The following is a 20,233-nucleotide window of genomic DNA, read 5'->3' as shown; positions in this document are numbered from 1 at the left end:
CTTAAAAATAAACCGATCTTTTACACCAATCTCATCTCCCTCTTCAGAGGTCTGAAAAAGTCAGCCACTGTCCTCTTCTGCTGAGATGACTAATAGGATTTTTATTTTTATTTGAGAGAACTACTTTATGTGCAGTTAAAACAACCCATTTGTATTATTTCGCCGATATTGTTCATTGTTTTCCAGTAAAAGAAGATTGGAACACTGAAGGTATGTGCTAATAAAAACGGTATCGGCAAAAATCGGGATCGGCAGGTCAAACATTTTAAACGATCGGGGATCGGTGATCGTCTGGAAAATTGTAATCGGTGCACCTCTAATCCCAAGTGTTGAGTGAGTGTAGCCACTACACACTAACACGTGCACAGCAAAGCTGACTGGATTGCCAGGTTGGCACGAATGAAACAAAACCCAATTTTCGATTTCTTCCTTGCTTTGCTCTCTAATCAAGATGACTTGTCAGGTCATGTCGTTTAAGTGTAAGTCAAGTCGAGTCATTTAGGTACCAAGTCCAAGTCACTCCCAAGTTTTTGGAAAGCAAGTCCTAATAATGACTCCATTTCCCCATCTGAGTTTCCACGCCACTAACTGAATGTGTGGCTTTTGTACAGAATCTAATGTCTTTTCAGAAGGGTGTGCAGGACGAGGACAGCAATGAAAATGAAAAGTCAGCAGATTTTAGAGTCATAATCCCCACAAAGTGATGATTTTTCTTTTGAAACCATGAACAATTAATCAAACGGTGACATTTTCGTAATAAATACTGTATATACTGTAAATAATAACTTGGTTTGTTTTTGCCTGTTTGAACACACATAGAAGTCGAAGAAACAATTCTGTTCCAGGCTTCCCACTGAATCTGAAATCTTCCAATTTAGAGCAATTAATTTTTTTGACTCAGGGCGGGGACTGTTTTAGACAGAGAATCTGATCAACAACTGCTCTTCTCAATGACTGATCACACACATAATCCACACATTACACAGAAAGACACCAACATATTTTGGAAACACAGAACAGCTGATGCTCTTGCTTTAAAGGAGAAACCTCATTTTCTTTTTTTCCGATTTCCAGTTTCTATTGCTCTTGCAATATTTATATGCATTTATTGTTTGTCTATGCATTAGGGGTGGGTGATATGGCCTAAAAATTATATCAGGATATTTCAAAGAAATTTGCGTTGACGATATTTTTGACGATACTGGTAATAATTACTAAACAATAGATTTGTGATTGACACTTCAGAATAATAGCACTTTTATTGCAGCAACAATATTTAAGGTCCTCAGTCGGAAAAGGGTGGAGTGCCGTCTTCGCGTCGGGGATGAGATCCTGCCCCAAGTGGAGGAGTTCAAGTATCTTGGGGTCTTGTTCACGAGTGAGGGTAGGATGGAGCGGAAGAACGACAGGTGGATCAGTGCAGCGTCTGCAGTGATGCGGACGCTTTATCGGTCTGTTGTGGTGAAGAAGGAGCTGAGTCGAAAGGCGAAGCTCTTGATTTACCGGTCGATCTATGTTCCTACCCTCACCTATGGTTACGAGCTGTGGGTTGTGACCGAAAGAACAAGATCCCGGATGCAAGCGGCCGAAATGAGTTTCCTCCGCAGGGCTCTCCCTTAGAGATAGGGTGAGAAGCTCGGTTATCCGGGAGGGGCTCAGACTCGAGCCGCTGCTCCTCCACGTTGAGAGGAGCCAGCTGAGGTGGCTCGGGCATCTGGTTCGGATGCCGCCTGGACGCCTCCCTGGGGAGGTGTTCCGGGAATGTCCCACTGGCAGGAGGCCCGGGGGACGACCCAGGACACGCTGGAGAGACTGTCTCTCGGCTGGCCTGGGAACGCCTTGGGATCCCGCCGGAGGAGCTGGTTGAAGTGGCTGGGGAGAGGGAAGTCTGGGCTTCCCTGCTAAAGCTGCTGCCCCCGCGACCCGACTCCGGATAAGCGGTAGATGATGAATGGATGGATGGATTTTCCCCACAATTTAAATGTAAACTAAGTGCAAATATACCAACCCTAATGGAATAAAATGGAAATAAAAACAGACCAGGTAGTCTTTAACCTGCGAATTCTAACATAACTGCTTAAAAAGCACATTTACTTAGCAAATACAATGAAAGCACATACATTCAGAAGTAAGTGGCAAATTGCACGAGTCAAAAAAGTCCATTATTTTCTCCTGTGTGGTTGAGCCTCGTGAAAGTTTTCCCCCTGCGATTGTTTAGGCAGTGGTTATTTTTGCCGCAACTGGCGGCAACCTTCCTCGAGCGTTATTTTGCCGTGAATGATTGCTTGTAGACATTACTAGCGGGTATGAAAAACACAAATGTGCATGTTTACGGCACTGTGCGACAGCAACGCACACGCCGTCTCGTTGAGAGGATATTAGCTTAGCGGTCGGTTAGCATCACAAACTCACGTCAACTAGATGGCGAATTACCGGTCACGGTAAAATAAACACTGCGGATTTAGCCTCCGCTTACTCTTAACTTTACAGTAACAGTTTTCCTGCACAATTTGCAAACTCTTGTTTTTTTTTTTTGTTTTTTTTTTTTGTTTTTTTTTTTTTTTAGCATTATATCTGACCTCTTGTAGCAAAACAGCCTTCACACGACGAAGCTCACTCCCACTTTGCCGAAAACGCGACAGAACTGGCTGCAACTCTTACAGCCTCACACGCTCCTACCTTATTTTTTATGTAGCAGAGAACGACGCGTGTGTCTCCAAATTGCCACGAAGAGGTATGATGTTACGCATTACGTCATCACGTCAATTTCGCGATATTTCAAATTTTTATCACCTAAAAAAAATACACCGGTAATATCGTAGACAATATTTTTTGGAACACCCCTATTATGCATTGTGTTGCTCTTACATTTGCATTTTTGTCATTTGTTTTGTGAATACACAACAATGTTCCAATGCACTTCATTTTGGTTGATTGCAGGTTCTGTGAGTCTTGTCAAGGAGAATTAAAAGATAAAAGGGTAAGTATAGCTTTCAATGTCAGACTTTCTATTTCTACTGCAGCGGTGAAATTCTCCTAGGACAACAAGATCATTCAAATTCAACACTTTACTTGGTGTATTCCTAAGCTGCAATATCAAATGGGTAGCACTGATGAGAAAGTACAGGGTACCGAGCCCTCTGATACGGGCTGTTCGGTGACCGGTGCCAGAGTGGGTCCGCATTGATTCGTTTCCAGTGAGGGTTGGACTGTGCCAAGGTTGCCCTTTGTCACCAATTCTGTCAACAACTTTTATGGACAGAATTTCTAGGCACATCCGACGCGTTGAGGGGACCCGGTTTTGTGGCCTCAACATTGCATCTATGCTTTTTGGGGATGATGTGGTGCTGTTGGCTTCTTCAAGCTGGAGCGATTCATAGCTGAGTGTGAAATGGTTGGGATCAAAATCAGCACCTCCAAATTAGAGACCATGGTCCTCAGTCGGAAAAGGGTGGGGTGCCGTCTCCAGGTTGGGGATGAGATCCTGCCCCAAGTGGAGGAGTTCAAGTATCTTGGGGTCTTGTTCACGAGCGAGGGGAGGATGGAGCGAGAGATTGGCAGTCTCCTGACCTTCTGAACTTCGCAACTCTGGCGAGACTGAAGTATTCGGTTAAGGTGAAGGGTAATGGGATTTTTATTAGGTTTCACGTGAAGTCGTGAGCACAAATTCACCACCCCCCCCCCCCCCACCCCCCACCCCCCCACACACACACACACAAATGTGTACGTACGCACCAAAAAAAAAAAAAAAGTGAGAGAGCAATGATGATGATATTATAAATCGGTAAGACTGCATACCTGCTAAGTGTATATTTATTTACTTGTTTACTGCAGGAGTAAAAGAGTGGCTCGGCTGCTCAGGAAAGAAGTGGAAGTACTCTGCATTTACCGTACTTGTGTTATCTTTGTCTTATATTGAAACGTCTGATAAAGCAATAAAAATACTACAACTAATAATTGAGGTGACAGATATCTTTTCACTGGCTTGTACTTCATGCATGAAAACCATTTCTTATCAATCTTGTCAAACTTACTCACCTGTATTTTCAATTCACTGTATTTTGCTCTTCTCTGTTTCTAGATGTTCACCTGCCCATCCTGTCACAACATATTTTGCATTGAGTGTGATAACTTCATTCATGACACACTACACTGCTGCCCTGGTTGTGTTCACAGTCAACGCACCCCTTAAGACCACAACCGGACAAATGAGGCGAGTGAGAGACGTTGGGCCCCAAAGTTTTGTTTTGTTTTGTTTTGTTTTATTTTTTTTTAATGTACTTAATCTCCGGCTGTGCCCAAAAACACCCACTCTTGTGTTTGGATTAGTTTTTCCCATTAAAGCAAATTAGAATATTTGATTAAGGGATATATGTTGTATACAATACACCCGGCGCAAAAACTCTGCCAAACAAATCATGCAAGGGACTCGCTTTGGTGACACTTGTTTGGGAAAAGCCAAATGTCACTTCTTCTACACATAGACTGTCCTTTGACGCAATTAATTTTTTATTTATTTTTTTGCGTGTTGATAGTTTGTCGACAATTTCATTTCGGAATCCCATTTTTCACGACTGATTCAGCCTTGTTCACTAGCAACCAACTTCTTGTATTAAGATCTACCATACAGCTGTACATTTAGAACTCAGCCCTGCAATCTGTTATTGTGTGTGATGTCAATTACGATGAATAATAAAGCTGAAATGTTTTGTGTGTTTTTTTTTCTGGTTTTTTTTTTTCAATTCTGATGTTATTTATTTATTCATTCAGTGTTGTGTCAATGAGATGTTTTTACAATCTCGTGATCAGTGTTTATTTAAACAATGTTCAGAACATAAATACAGTAGTTAAAATGGACAAAAAGGGACCAGTAGGCAAGTGTACATTACATGGGATGAAACTTTGCACTTAACAAGGCAGATTTACCCAACGCTGTCAGCAACACATAGGCAGCTAACACGGTCCTTCCAGGTAGTGCTCACCTATTAAAAACTCTTAACTGCTGTTAAGTATACGTACTTGTCAATTATGTTTATTATTTTTCAACAGGGTGAGGTGGGTAGGGAAAATTGAAATCCAGAATTGGAAATCAGGATTTGAGCCTGTGTTGGGTGTTAAAAAACTTTAGTCTCAAATCTTTATAAAACCAGCTTGATCCTGAAAACCAGCATTACATTAAACTCACCTCAGGGTAAAATTAGAGTGTAGAATTAATAGTGTAAAAATGTATATTTCTAATAAATGAAACATCGTGGTGTCCGGCGATTAAAATTTTTAATTGTAATTAATCATGACTTCAACAGTTAATTCACGATAATCACATTTGTTCTAAATAAAATGCACAGTAAATATTTGTTTCCTAAATTTTCATTTTGTTAAAAAAATGTTAAACTAATAGAAATATGGCTGCATGTTTTAGTTATTGATACAGTAATTTCATAATTCATAAATTAAAGTTAAAATTAAAAAGATGTACTGTACTGTAAAAAAAAAAATGTGATATTGATTTGTGGTCAATTATCTGCCACTAGATGGCATAATTGCATTTATAAGATGGTGACAGCAATGCATTTTTATTATCATTTTAAGAACTATCTAATCTTTAACATAAAGTAACTTGTGAAATTCTTCTTTTTAAAATTCTAAAATACAACTTGACCCCAGTCTCCCAAAATATTTACCTTATTAAATTTATTACTGTTAGATTTTGATCTCTCTCTCTCTCTCTCTCTCTCTCTCTCTCTCTCTCTCTCTCTCTCTCTCTCTCTCTCTCTCTCTCTCTCTCTCTCTCTATATATATATATATATATATATATATATATATATATATATATATATGTATATTTATTTATTTATTTATGTTTGTATGTGCTTGTATGTATATGTTTGTTGGTGCTTGTTGTTCCTTTGCTTGTGTGAAGCACATTGCCTTGCCTTGGTTTGCCGTGAGCGTGTCGGTATCAACACTGCACGCTCCATTCACTGTCAATCTTCATTTGTTTCCATCTCCAATAACTCTCCTCTCCTCACGGTGGCAGCGATGCGCCTAAATGTTGATTGTCAACCGCTGCTTATCAGAAGAAGACTGTGTACTTACTAGACGTGTAAAAACTTATGTGAACGTTCAACTGTCGGAGATAGGAGAATGTCTCGAATCTTAAACGGCATCGTTGCAATGTGTCCGGATCAGGGAATAGGCAGAGACGGACATCTCCCATGGCACCCAACAAGACTAAAGTAAGTGAACGTATATCAGCACACTGTGAGCGGACATTTGTATTTGTTCTCACAGATGATTGAAGCACGTGGAATAATGGTTAATCTGGGTTTTCCTGAAAAAAAATTAAGTTTTAGAATTAAGAGAGAAAAAAAAAAAGTCATTTTAATACCTTTACATTACCATGTACATGTACAACAACAGGCCGATCTCCTACACAAAGCTCGGTGTACAATTAGGGTGTATAATTAGGTCTGTATTATTGATAGGAAAATGTTTGGGGTTGACTTTCACTTGAAAATGTGCATAAATGAGCGTTTGTCCCTAATTAATGTTTTTTTTTCCTCTTCCAGTGATGAATTCAAATATTTCCGGAAGATGACAGCCACAGCATCTGTAGAAGGTAAAGTGTGTGAGGTTTAAGGGAGGGAGCGAGAGAGAGATGAAAGTATAGACAGACACCAAGAAAAAGAGAGGTGCGCAGTACATCCTAGCAGCCATAGTATACAATAATACACGGAATACAATAATCATGAGCTAAACAATATACAGTAGGAGGCAAAAATAAAAAAGAAATCTATCCAAAACCAATGATACCATAAAATAACGAGGTAGCTAAATTACAATGGAAATTTACAATAAAATGCATTTTCCTCAGGCATGAATAAAAAGATTTTTTGCAAGATTACCTGTAGTTGTGAATCAAAAAGCACAAAAACCTAATGGCGGTAAGCCTTAAATCATACTGTGCAACAAATGCATTATTCAAAAAGGCTAAATGTATCATACGTATGTGTTATCTGTAATTTGCTCATCCAGGAAGCTCAATGCTGGAACCAGGAGCCAGCTTTTAGTTCTCAAACGAGAAGTGCACATCTGGCACATTCCAGCTGGTTGTCTGACAGCAAAATGTATAAATATAGGGGTCAGAGTGAGGGGGTTCAGATGGATAGGGTAGGCTAGAGCTACTTAATTAGCCTGCGAGCTAGCAAACTTTTTAGTTTTCAAAATAAGTTTGTGGGTTCGGGTTAGGTGGCTATTAGTAGGATCAGGGCTTTTAGTTAGCTGGTTTACACAATGGTTGGGATTAAAGTAGGCAGGTAAAGTACATTACAGTCCAGGGGATTATCAGCTTCTGATACCAGCGTCGAGCTTCAAGTCATGAAGGTTTGAGAAGACACCACACAGCACGCATACCCGACTCATAAAATTCAAGCCACAGTGGAATGCAGGAATAGAGAATATACATTGATTTTGGTGGAGGTTTTTATGCAATCCAAATGTATACAAAACAGCGTTTTTCCACCAACAAGCCCAGGAACTTTGAGTTCTGCGTAAAGGGAGTTCTTGGTTGTAAAGGTTCGGCAGGGAATTTAGAATTGTGTTTCCCCAGCGTCTTTGAGTTCTCTGTAATTAATTCAAATGAGTTTGATTGATTCCAGCCGATGTAAAAACAATGCCCCCAAATTTGACCAATCAGCTGTGGTCATTGCAGTCCGCCCCCTCAAAGTTCCTGCCTGGCTCAGCAAGACCCTGCTGCTGCAATAGTACTTGGATGTCCCCTGGGGAATTTAATTACCGTGTGACTGTAATTGTTGTTGGTGGAAAAATGCGCAAACTGAATTTTACCAAGGTGAACTGAAAAGTTCTCCAAAAGTTCCAGCGGTGGAAAAATGCCTATTGAGAGACATGAAAATTGGAAAATTGAGTCATCATTCAGAACAGTTGCAATGAATGTATTTATGGATGACATTATGACGGCCATTGAGGTGTTTGGTGTGGTTCTGAGCTGTTGTCTCCTGCAGGGAAGCAGAATGTGGTGATCATGGGAAGGAAGACCTGGTTTTCCATCCCAGAGAAAAACAGACCTTTAAACAATAGGATCAACATCGTGCTCAGTCGACAGCTCAAGTATGTTTTATGCTGTACACACGTGCGCACACACAGTCAAAATATTTACTCATTTTAGGCTGCCTTGAAATGTAACCAGATGCATGGTTAAAGGCTATTAAATATTGTTTGTTTACTGGTTATTTTTATTCATATGCGGATAGGAAAATACAGTTCTGGTGATTTCCTCAGGCGTGATTTTGAACAGATATTGAAAACACTTTTTCTATTTTCCTTATCTATTAATGGTATTGGAGGCCCAGAAAAGTTGACCATAAACATGAGAGCAGGGGCCACCGACCATTTTGAAAATGAGAGAGCAACTTCTTGGGTACTTGTACTGATTAAATGAAGGGCTACCTGTTTTATACACACTTCTAAAATAAGAACTTTGCTAAAATTACCTTCAATTATGTTATTGATATTTATTAGGTTTTTAACGTGCATCGACTCCAGCCAAATCAAATCACAAGTGTTACGAGTAACAGCAAAGCATGATGAGAAAACCTCCTATTATCGTTGCTCTCTTCAATTTAGCGTCAGTCATTTAGAGGACCAGAAATGGGGAGAGCACATTTCAAAATAAGAGTACTAACAGGAAGTACAGCGTTAGCTTCCTTAATCTTGTTGGTTTAACTTCATTTGGTAAAGCCTGGTTCACACGGCAGGAGAATTGGCCCGATTTTAGCCCCGAATTTCCCCTCCCGACAATCGTAAGGACGCGCCGAGACGCAAGCGATAATCTTCACAGATAATCCTGCCGTGTGTCTTGTCACCACACATGGCGCCTCCCGATATCTGCGCTCGGAAGGACCCCCGACTTGAAATCGGGGATATCCAACATGTAGGATTTTTTGGCCCAACTTCGCTCCGCGTAGCTGATTGACGGTGACATGCAGCCAATCAGAAAACGAGCAGGCAAGGAAGCCGGTGGGAATCCAAAATCAAAACAGTCATGACGCAGCAGAAAGTCCGTGGTCGCGCTATTACACTCTTTTTATTTTATATTTGTTAAATTAATAATAATGATTATTTTTTATACACGCACACACATTCTCCACAAATAAAGTTGTCTCCGGGTGGGACGCCAACGCGCCGCCAGCTCCGAGCCGAGGGCAAGCGATGTCTCGCCAGTGCCAATTTACACTCCTTTAACAACACTTTTTCTTTTTATGCCGCTTTTTCGGCTGAAAACCAGGACGTATCGCGACTGGCCCTTCATGTTTGTTGACTCGGAAGCCACATTTAATCTCGAGAGGTTTTGCGAGACTTCCCATCACATTCTTGAATGAACTCGGCTCGTGTGGAGTGTGTTGATTGTGCAGTGTGTCCGCACACCACGCACGGTACGTTCAAAACTGGAACTCTTCACGTGTGGTGTCTGACAAAGATTGGAAATCGGCCGACAATTTTAAAATCTTGCCGTGTGAACCAGGCTTAAGTGTGTTTTGTTCAGTCTAAAATGTCTTACCCCATTTAATGTGCAGTACATTTACTTATTGTTTGTTTTTTCCCCATTTTATGTTCACATACTTGTTCAAATGAACAATGATCCTGCATTCAAATATAAATAACATTTTTGATTAAATGCAAAATGAATATTGTTGGAGGCAATGCAAATCTATTTTACGTTGATACGCAAACTGTAAAATTGTATAATATGTTCATTAAAATGTGAACTAAAGTGAGCCGGTCTGAGACCTGAAACTCCAGGGCTGAAAATGAGTCCCAGTCCGCCCCAACCTGGTGCCCACAAGCTGGTGTCCGTAGTGATAGACTGATATATTTTTTTTTCAAGGCCGATACGGATACAGATTATTAGTAGTCAAGGAGAATGATAACCGATATTTCAAGTCGATATTCATTTGCAGTAAAAGAAACAAAAAAAAATAAAAAATATTTTCAACTATATTGACATATTTGTTTAAAAAATTATAACAAAAATTGCAGAGCTTCCAGGGTCATTAGCATGTGTTAAGATAAATTTGAAAAAAATTCTCACAATTAAAAAGCAAGTAAATAGATCCCTAAAGATTTCTACTGTAAATAAAGTTTTCTAAAATTTCAACATCATTTCTTTTTAATTTTATTTTTTTATAAAAAGTGTAGGGAGTTCATAGTGTTTGGAGTTTATAAAGTGGAAATTTAAATAGATCCATAAATGAAAAGTTCCCTGTATCTCGCTGAGTGACAAATGCATGCAAATGTAGGTTTTTCTTTTGATTTTGTTTTTTTTAGGGTTCGTAAAACGTTTTCTAAAGATCTTTGCAGTGAAAATTTGTCTTAATATTCGGGATGTAACGATATCCAAACGTCACGATATGATATTATCACGATATGAAGCTCACGATACGATACGATAATTATCGCGATATTGTGGGGAGTTTGGCGATATTTAAAAAAGGTCACAACATTGTAAAAAAAAAAAAAAAAAAAAGAGCTAATACTAAAAAAAAAAGCACAATATTGTGCTTTTGTACATAACAGCAATGTTAAGTTATTATTATTATTATTATTATTATTATTATTATGTTGTTGTTGTTAATGTACGCACATATCGAGTTCCTCCACATATTGACTTGCTTCACAGGCATATTACGTTCCCCTTCATCTGACAATTAGTGTAGATTTGAAACATAGAAGGGCCAAAACGTCCCTAATGAAAATTAAATTGCAATAAAAAAATATCCACCAGAGGGTGCTCGAACTGCACAAATGCAAATCAACCTAAGTTTTATAACAGATGTGTTGCATTTAAATATTGAGAACATGACGCCGATGATATTGTGGCAGTTTTAATATCATGATATCACGTCTTACAACTCCCGATGAAAACCCCAAATTCGCTACGTTTGCAAGTATCCACTGCTCAGTGACATACCAGGTTTATCAGCCTTCAAATTCAAAGAATTGGCCGCTATTTGTCAAAATGCCAAATATCGGCACCGATAATCGGCCAAGCCAAAAATTGGTCTATCCCTACATTAGAGCATGCACAAGTAGCCACACCAATTATTTACAGATCAATTGCTTTAATATAATGAGCGTTTCTGTTTTAACAATGGTGTTGTTTTGCCCAACAGAGATCCCCCTGCTGGTGCCCACCATCTGGCTCCTGATTTTAGCTCAGCTCTCCGGCTGATTGACACAGATCTGTCAGAACAGGCTGATCAGGTCTGGGTCATAGGAGGTTGCTCACTCTACAAGGTAACCACTGTGTTCATTTGGAAGCTTTTGAAATTTTACAAGGCAGGCAGGCACTGGTCGCCGCTTTTAAAAGACAAGGTTTCAAAAATCACGTTTTTTTGCAGGCGAAGTAACACCCCTCTCTTGTTGTAGCGAGAAGTCAGTGAGGGTACCTTGGCTTGTTCGAAGATACCACATTTGAGAGAGCGCGACGCATCACTCTCTGACTAACTCAAAGTGATGTTAATAGTGTAGCGATGGTGAGGCAGGCTGCTGACGTGCTTTGCAAGCGCTCCCTGTAAACGCTTGTTGCTCTATATTGTGTTTCTGTGATGATGACAGACTAATTTTGATTTCAAAATGTGATGAAATGCCATTTAACTACTATAACAATCTGCCTGGTTTGAATACGAATCACCATTTTCACCGTATTTTTCCAATTTCAATTTAAATCTTTTTATTTCATTCTTTAAAAGAAAAAAAGAAATGAAAGGGGACAGAAAGGGGTAAAACTTGTGATATCGGCGTCTAATCAACATAAAAAAAAAAAGATCAACACAAAATAAATGACAGCAAACAGTCAAGACGCTTTCTAAGTAACAAACAAAATAATTCAATAGCATGACCTTGTGCTAAATATATATTTCCTGTAATTGTGCTTTTATACATTTTTTTTTTTTTTAAATACAAATAGACTGAGATGATCTGCTTTTATAATCCAGATTGTTCCACAAACTGAGTTGAAATAAATTATTCTTTTCATTTTGTTCAGTATTTAGGTTTGGAAAAAATATCTGTTCCTCTTAATTTGTACTCGCTTTCAATTTTTTTGCTTTTGTTTTGCCTCAAGGACTACATTTAATTTTACGCATTGACCCGAACAGCATGCCGAATTCCTCTATGGGGAGCTGCTGCGGTGTTGCACTTTTTTTTTTTTCTTCTAAAGACATGTTCAAATTCGCCATATGATTCCATTAAGATGTTTCAGTTGAGAGGGGGAAGAAATAAAAAACGACAAAAACAAAACAAAACGCGGAAGCAGAGGGCGGCGCCACGCTTGGCTTCCCCGTTGCCATGGTGACTCGACAAATCGGGGCTCCATAGAGGCGGTCTGTTAAGTTTGGTGGTAACTCCAGGTTCAACTACTCAGCGTTGATTTAACTCACTGGAATCAGCTGTGCTGGAACCGAAAATGAGTTTCCTATCTGAGGCTATGTCAACTCGTTGTTCTGGGTTAATCTCACAATTTGTTGAACCTGCTTTGTGAAATACACCCCTGGTGGTAAAAAAAATCGGTCAGTGAATTACTTCTTAAATTTAGTTGTATCCAGGGCCGTTTCGAGCTTCATGGGGGCCCTAGGCATGATTCTGTTTGGGGGCCCCTAGTTCTCCAAACTACAATAAAGAGATTCCTAACCCTTTAGATGGTCTCCTAAGATATCACAATCTATTACACTTTATGAGCAAAATGGACTACAGTTAAAATTAAACATCTTAAATTGACAATCCTCTTTACGTCAATAAATAAAATAGCTTTTGAAAGTTAGAAAGTTAACATTTATAAATAAATGCCCGAGGCTAGCCAGTTGGCTAGCAAAACAAATAAATTTGCTAAAAATAAAATAAAATGGAGTTTCGCCTCCACCTATCCATCACCAACAAGTCCCTTACCTTTCTCCTGTGACCGTTTTTCATCTTCAGTATTTTCTTCTCTTTGTCCACACCAAAATGAGATGGCTTCTTGATGGCATTACGGTGTCTGTTTTATTTTGTAGTACCCTCGCTAATGGGAAGGGTAGATCGGTCGCCGTCAATCATTCTCACACAGTGACGTTGCTGTAGCGTCACAAACTGACACAAAAACACCAGCTACTGCTTAACATCACAGTTTATTTTATTTATGTCAGTTTTTTGTTTTTTTTTAATGAAAAAATTTGATGTAATAAAAAGATATTAGAGACAGGACATTTTAATGATCCTCAGGTAAGACTACACATAGAGCTTGGGGGCCCCCTGGTGGCTTGGGGGCCCTAGGCAGCCGCCTACTTCACCTATAGCCAAAAACGGCTATGGTTGTATCCGTTTTTTCTCTGGCGCACACACGTCTTGTCTGACGGCGCTACTATTGGCGGTATGTCGGTTACTTACGTCATTTCTTACCGGTTTGTGAGACCTGTTCCGGTATACTTCAAAATAAAAAAAACACCAACTATATTAATAATAACACAATAAAACAAAGCAATTCTGCAACACAAAAATGCAATGACAAAAATAAAGCAGGGTCATTTACACCAGGGGTCTCCAAGTTGGGTCCTCAGAGCTTCTATCCAGCCTGTTTTCCATGTCTCCGTCCTTCAGCACAGCTGAATCTAATGATCAGCTCATCAGCAAGCTTTGCAGAAGCCTGATAACGATCCCAATCATGAATCAGGTGTGTTCGTGGAGAGAAACATGGACGACAGGCTGGATAGGGGCTCTCGAGGACCCAAATTGGAGACCCCTAATTTACCCCGGGTTTTCACCGGATGCGGTTGCGGTGCGGTTGCGATGCGGTGCGGTCCGGAGACGCAAGCAATTAGATTCCATTCATTTGAATGGTGCGGTTTACACCGCTTGCGGGTGCGTTGCATGTCGACTGCGTCTCAGCTGCGGCCTTCCGCAAGGATACACCTATTTTCTATTTTTGCCGGACGCCGCAGCGGTAGGCCTCCGGCAAATGGCAAGCTAGCACAAAACACATCGAGCGGGACAGGAAGACTGACGCAGTTTCAAAATAAATTTCCGGTTACCTTTCAGAATAAAACACTCGCCAGCTCCTATTTCGCAAGCTTTTCAGCAAAACGTGACGTGGGCGTCGCCGGGCCATATGCTCATTCACGGTTTAGACACCAGCGAACATGGACGAGGAGAGGTTTATATTGGAGGTGGAAAACCACAACATAATATATGACATGGCACATCCTTTTTATAAGGACAACCAAAAAAAGGATGCTGCATGGAATCTCATAGCAGAAGAAGAAGAAAAGGTTAAATCAAAAGAAGTCCACCTCTCTTTCTGCTTCTCTGTTGAGCACAGACTTTCTGTATGTTTGTCGTTGTGAAATGCCACATGATCGCGCACGCGCGGTCCCGCGAGACACGTTGGGAAGTGGGCGGCGACGGAGCTGCCGGACGGCAGCTGTGCGGAGCCGGTGTGGATTGACAAAAAAATTGACCCGTCCGGAGCACGCAGTCAAGACGCACAGCACCGCAACCGCACCGCAACCGCATCCGGTGAAAACCCGGGGTTACACCTACTGCAGCAGATAACTAACTGTCATGGCTAACATCAGTTTGTTTCCCCTCTGACATGACATCACAAGTGGAGACAAGCATACAGTAGATGTAGCTACTCATTTTCTGAGAAATAAGTACTTTTATTGTTGTATTTTATTTATATTTATTTAGAATAAATCTGTTTATTGTCTTTTTAGTATTTTTACTAATTTTCTTGCTCACGGCATACTGTCAGAATATGACACCGGGCACAGGCCTCCAGTCAGAATTCTGGTCAATGTTGAAGACCTTGTTTAATTCTGTTTAATGCTGCTCAGCTTTCAGGAACACTGTGAAATGTCCTTTTTATTATAAAATGTTGTCTTACTGTCTATTGTTGTCCTGGGTTGATTCATGACGATGATAATGTTGATATTTGTAGGAGTTGATCCAGAGCCAAGGCACTAGAAGATTATTTGTCACACAAGTTCTGAAACAGTTTCCATGTGACACATTCTTCCCTGAATTCTGCTCAGACAAGTACAATCTGCTGCCTGGGTAAGATCAGCATGGTTGTTATTCTGATTGTAAAAGGTTCTGTTGGTTGGAATGGCCAGATAGACCCTTCTAGCTGACGTCACTGCTTAGCTCCCACTCCGCCTCCCGGAGGGCAAGCCCCCCCCCCCATAACAAATGAGAGCTTGGTTTTCAGTGAGCGTTATATCAAGTGTCACAAAAAACGTCCCCAGTAGGACACTACATTATTGCTACTCTTTGAAACCAGCGGTTTGGAGCCGCTAGCTACAAAAAAATGGAGTTGGTTAGAGGGCAAAGTGGAAGGTATGTTGTTTTTGGTTGAAACAGTACATTGATCACTACTTTCATGGTGTAAATTGTCATTCATTAAATTGTTTGTGTCAGGATATATATATCGAAGTCTTCAAGATATCTTAGCCTGCTAGCTTTGCTAGCAGATAACAAATAGACCGCACGTTTACAACACATTGCTCAGCAGAGATCAAGCCTGAGTTAAAGTGTTGTGATAATCTTGTTAAATCATTAACTTTTTTTGTTCAGAATTACTTGAATACGTGAAAAAAAAGTATGAATGATTGTTACACTAAATATGGCACATTCATCATGTCTGCCTGGAATTTACAATCAGAGGTTAATGTTATGACCAGCTATACAGTGGAACCTCTACTTACGAACGTCTCTTCATACGAAATTTTCGAGTTACGAAACTCCTCAACGGGAAAATATTGCCTCTTGTTACGAAAGAAATTTCTTGATACGAACAGTAAAAATACATTACCGAACGCAACATACTTTCGGCTAAGGCTATTTCCTACCATAGGTACCTATGAGCGTAAATACTAGATCGGTGTTTGTGCATCGTTCTGGCATCCCATTGGCTAAGAGGAACCTCTACCATAGGTTTCTATGAGCATATACTAGATCGGTGTATATACAGCGTGCTCATCATTCATCCCGCGGCCCATGAGGTGTTCGATAGTTTTTCGTAAATGTATAAACTAACGGCCAACGAATTTGTGCAAAAATTCAAACAATTGGTGATTGATGAAGGCACAGTACGTTTTTAATTGCGACGAAACGGGCCTTTAAAAAAAAAAAAAAAAAAAAAAAAAAAAAAAAAAAAAAAAAAAAAAAAAAAAAAATGGCTCGCCATACCGGAAGTTTCCATGAAGTTTCAGAATTTTTTTAAAAGAATCGCCCAGAAAAAGTGTTCACCAGTCGGGCGTTTGCTTACTAAGATGATGTTTGCCATGGACATTAACGAAGGATTGTTTTTAAAAAAACAAAAAAAAAAAAAACATCCAAGGATCAGTTCTTTACAAAACACCAGGCAAAAAAACAAAAAAAACACTCCTGAGAGAGGAGGACATGAACCAGAGGGCAAAAAAACGATGGAAGACAGCAGTTAAAAAGGTAAATGAGCATCATTTTTATTCTTTACTCTATTCTTTGTTATTTACATTATGCACAACTCTCATTTATTGTGCAATAATCTAATTGTAACATGTATTTGTTACATGTTTTGATGCATTTTTATGCTTTATAAAACATGTCTGAAATTTGGGAGGCTTCGAACGGATTAGGGCATTTACATGGAAAATGCGTCTCTACTTACAAATTTTTCTACTTAAGAACTTTCTTCCAGAACCAATTAATTTCGTAAGTAGAGGTACCACTGTATATGAAAAAGAGAAAAACTACCGGATATAAAATGATCTGAGCATATCCTCGTACTTTTTGTGGGTGCAAAGCAGTTGCATCGTAATTTCACCCTAGCCACCGTTGCTCATCTTTCACTCCTCAATGTCTTCTGCCTGGTTTAGAATTACTCATCCTGCCAGCCGAAAGAACAATCTCATCTCTCTTTGAGCCATTAGAGCATCCGTAGGCCACGCACAAGTTCACCATAGCTTTGGTCGCTGATTTATTAACTGTTTGATTTGTTTTCTAATTCACTCACATTGACGCCCTACCCTCCACCGCAAGGAGCACTAGAAGGGTCTATTTTCAGTGACCACCTAGAAATTTGCTGGGGACAAATTCGCCATGGGGCCACAGTTGCCCATTCCTGTTTTCGTGTCAATTCCAACCCTCGGTTGCACGCAAAAGGGAACCAATTTCTTTGGGCAGCATATGGTGTATGCAGCTCAGTGTTTCTCAATCCTGGTCCTCAGGGCACACTATCCAGCCTGTTTTCCATGTTTTCCAAGTCCTAACAGGTGATTCCAATGACAGCTCAACAGATCTGGAGCAGCTTGATCCTCACCTGCGTTGGAAGAGGGAGACAAGGAAAACAGGCTGGATAGTGTGCCCTGAGGACCAGGGTTGAGAAACACGGGTGTAGAAAGCCTTATCTGTATAAGTTCAGTCCATTTACCATTTATGTTGCAGATAATTTGTGATGCCAACCGCGAAGTATCTAGTATCTCAGTTAGTATCTTAGATTGCTAAAATGGTGTTTAAATGGTAAAACTGTGGGCGATTTAAGATGTACTTAATTTAGATGGGCGTGCAGGCTAGCCTTCTGCTAGCTCCCCTGCAATAAAACTCCAGCAGTCAGGAAGGACTTTGACAGCTCACACTCGGTCTTTGTAAATTTTATTCAAATGAATAAGTCCTCAATGAATGACGGCCAACACTTGGCAAAATCATTCTCTGAGTTGCTTTTAGGCTGAATACATTTGGAAGCCTGTCATTTACTTGTATTTATATTTAAATATAGGTGTATATATATTAGGGGTGTGAATTGCCTAGTATCTGACGATTCGATCCGTATCACGATTCATAGGTCACGATTCAATTTGATACCGATTTGATACCCAATACGAATCTCTAAGTCAATTATTGCGATTTTTTTTTAACTCAAATATTAATCAGTAAACATCTACATGTACACTATAAAATTTGGATGATAATGTATTGAACTGAAACTTCAACACTATTTAACAAACAGGTTGCAATCTGTTTCATGTTTGAACATCATTAAAATAAAATATTTAGGCCAAATGTTCCATTAAAATAAAATTTTTCCATGCTAAGTAAGACTTTTTGTTGAATATTTCCATCAAAAATTCATGGTAAAATATTGATTCGGCCGCATATTGGATCGATACAAGAATTGCCCACTGTAATATCGCGATATATTTCCGAATCAATTTTTCTTAACACCACTAATAGCAAGTATGTCCAGGATAATGAACACTTCTTCCCAGGGCAATTAATTAATCAAAATTGTCTTCCTCAATATTTTTGTTCTTATTTAAATGAAAGGCAAATGAAAGTTAACAACAACACGTATTTTGTCCCAAAATAATGTAAATAGAATTTGTGAGACTAAACCTGAACCGTTTGTATTGTAACGATTACCGGCCGGTTGTAACTTTTTGCAACCTCAGTTCCAAAGGAATTCCACTCCTGTGTCCTGGACATGCCACCGTGGGGGGTGGGGAGGACAAGAACATCCCCCACACACAGCCACACGTTCTGACTGACACGCGCACACGCACGCACACACACACACACACACACGTCAGAACAGTAAAAGCCTTCTAAGAAACTTGACTTTCTTATTTTGCAACAGAACAATGAATTATGAAATGTTAATTTTGCCATTTGTGAAATGTTGACTCCATGAAATGTCATGAAAATGTTCCATTGCAGTGGCAGATTCTCCACTAAACTTTCATGTGTATGCAGTGCACGTTTTAACAGTGTAAGCTAGGTAACATTTCATTCGAGGTATTCAACTGTACGTGTTGCATTGATTGAATTCTGACCTTAGAATCTCAACAAACATGGGATCCAGATTCAATCTGAATAGTCTCTACCAAAACCCTCTCCAAGCTGGTAACTTTCCACTTTGGTCTTACCGGACCCCTGGTGTGGAGGCCTCCGCCCTCCCAATTTAAAAGCACGCTCCCTGCTTGCTGCTCTCTTTTTTGGCTCCCCTTTTGGCTCCCGCTCTTTCCGCTGCTCTCTTGGCTCTGCTCTCTTGGGCCCCTGGCCCTTCTGTTGCTGCTGCCAGACAAAGAGCTAGCCCAGCTAGCTTAACCTCCAGCACACGGCAACGCACAGAAGCCATTGCGTGTTGCGACAGGCGCGGCGAAACACGCTGCTTTTGGTCCCTGCACAGGCTCAAACGGATGGTGCCTTTCCAGGTACCCTGAGGCCTCAACCAAAAAGGGCCTCTTCCCAGCCAGCAGGTTGACCCCGTGAAGCTCAGTTGGCCAGCCGGACGAATTCTGCTCCTCTTCTGAACTGAACCTTCTTCATCCCTTCTTCAAACGGGCTTGGCGAGTCTCCATCCAGGGTCCTGCTTCTCAGACCAACCCCATCTGTAAGTGCAACTTTGCAGGCCTTCGCCCTAGTACAAATTGGTGCAAACAAGGTTGATTGTGGGTCCCATGTTGGTTTGATTTAAGAAATCCATCACCTTGGCTAAGACCGTTTCTCTTTTCTTGTTATTTTTCCTTTGATGATTTCATTACTTTAGTTCTCGTTTTATTTCCTATCATAGTAGTTAGTTTTGCTTCTTTAAGTAGATTTTCGCACCTAGGTTAGAGAATAAACGTGCACAAAACTCAAAACCTGTTTTTACTGTGTGTGTGTTTCATCAATTTATAGTGACCTCTAAGCTGAACAAAGAACTCACAAAATTGTAGTAAGGGCGCAACCTTCATTTTAATGACTGATTCAATGAGGTTCTCATCTGTTATCCTGATAAAATTATCAAAAAGAGATGTGGTGCGCCACAGGCAAGCTCAACTTAATTTAAACATTAAGTTTGAGTCTCCTTCAATTAATGAGCCAATTGATTATTAATTTAATAATTAACAATTATTGATTTAATAATTAATTGGACCGATTTCCCTTACAGTATATTATCGGTATGCAAGTCCTGATTGATAGCAATGGCCTGTTTGGGTTTGACAATGCATCTGAAATCCCAAGTGTAGTAAGTTTTGTTTTTCTTCCAGGTTTCCAGGAGTGCCTCAGGGCCTGCAAGAGGAAAATGGTATCCAGTACAGATTTGAGGTTTATGAGAGCATTGCACATTGATGGCAATTATCCAGTAAATGGACTACAGACAAACTGAGACTGTTTGTGTTTTTTGGGAATACTGTATTGTTATAAATGTAAGCATTGAAA

At 40.0% G+C, this 20,233-nt stretch overlaps 1 protein-coding gene and 1 long non-coding RNA gene across 4 annotated transcripts; both read left to right on the top strand.

The window, feature by feature from the left end:
- Positions 1-2,938: 2,938 nt before the first annotated feature.
- LOC144019371 (uncharacterized) lies at positions 2,939-4,719 on the top strand. The gene is made up of 2 exons (XR_013283644.1): positions 2,939-2,980; positions 4,082-4,719. It is a non-coding gene; the product is annotated as an uncharacterized LOC144019371 (long non-coding RNA).
- Positions 4,720-5,962: 1,243 nt separating this feature from the next.
- On the top strand, positions 5,963-20,176 carry dhfr (dihydrofolate reductase). Of its 3 annotated transcripts, XM_077522912.1 has the most exons (7): positions 5,963-6,237; positions 6,571-6,620; positions 8,023-8,128; positions 11,191-11,314; positions 14,991-15,106; positions 19,243-19,421; positions 20,062-20,176. In XM_077522912.1, exons 1-6 carry the CDS (start codon positions 6,146-6,148, stop codon positions 19,298-19,300), a joined length of 546 nt encoding a protein of 181 aa, XP_077379038.1. In that variant the 5' UTR covers positions 5,963-6,145; the 3' UTR covers positions 19,301-19,421; positions 20,062-20,176. The 3 variants fall into 3 exon arrangements, with proteins under 3 accessions (XP_077379038.1, XP_077379037.1, XP_077379039.1); XM_077522911.1 differs by lacking the exon at positions 19,243-19,421 and having other exon boundaries at positions 5,970-6,237; XM_077522913.1 differs by lacking the exons at positions 14,991-15,106; positions 19,243-19,421 and having other exon boundaries at positions 5,972-6,237.
- Positions 20,177-20,233: the final 57 nt, after the last annotated feature.

Source organism: Festucalex cinctus, chromosome 5 (assembly GCF_051991245.1).
Source record: "Festucalex cinctus isolate MCC-2025b chromosome 5, RoL_Fcin_1.0, whole genome shotgun sequence".
Taxonomy (NCBI): Eukaryota; Metazoa; Chordata; class Actinopteri; order Syngnathiformes; family Syngnathidae; genus Festucalex; species Festucalex cinctus.
Note: the sequence above shows the minus strand (reverse complement) of the source record. Positions and strands in the feature narration are given on the sequence as shown.

What these genes read in the sequence shown, in the direction of transcription:
- dhfr (XM_077522911.1), top strand. Translation starts at nt 6,146, where the DNA reads ATGTCTCGAATCTTAAACGGCATCGTTGCAATGTGTCCGGATCAGGGA. An exon ending in TGGCACCCAACAAGACTAAA is followed by an intron (nt 6,238 to 6,570) that starts GTAAGTGAACGT and finishes TTCCTCTTCCAG; the next exon opens with TGATGAATTCAAATATTTCC. An exon ending in AGCCACAGCATCTGTAGAAG is followed by an intron (nt 6,621 to 8,022) that starts GTAAAGTGTGTG and finishes TGTCTCCTGCAG; the next exon opens with GGAAGCAGAATGTGGTGATC.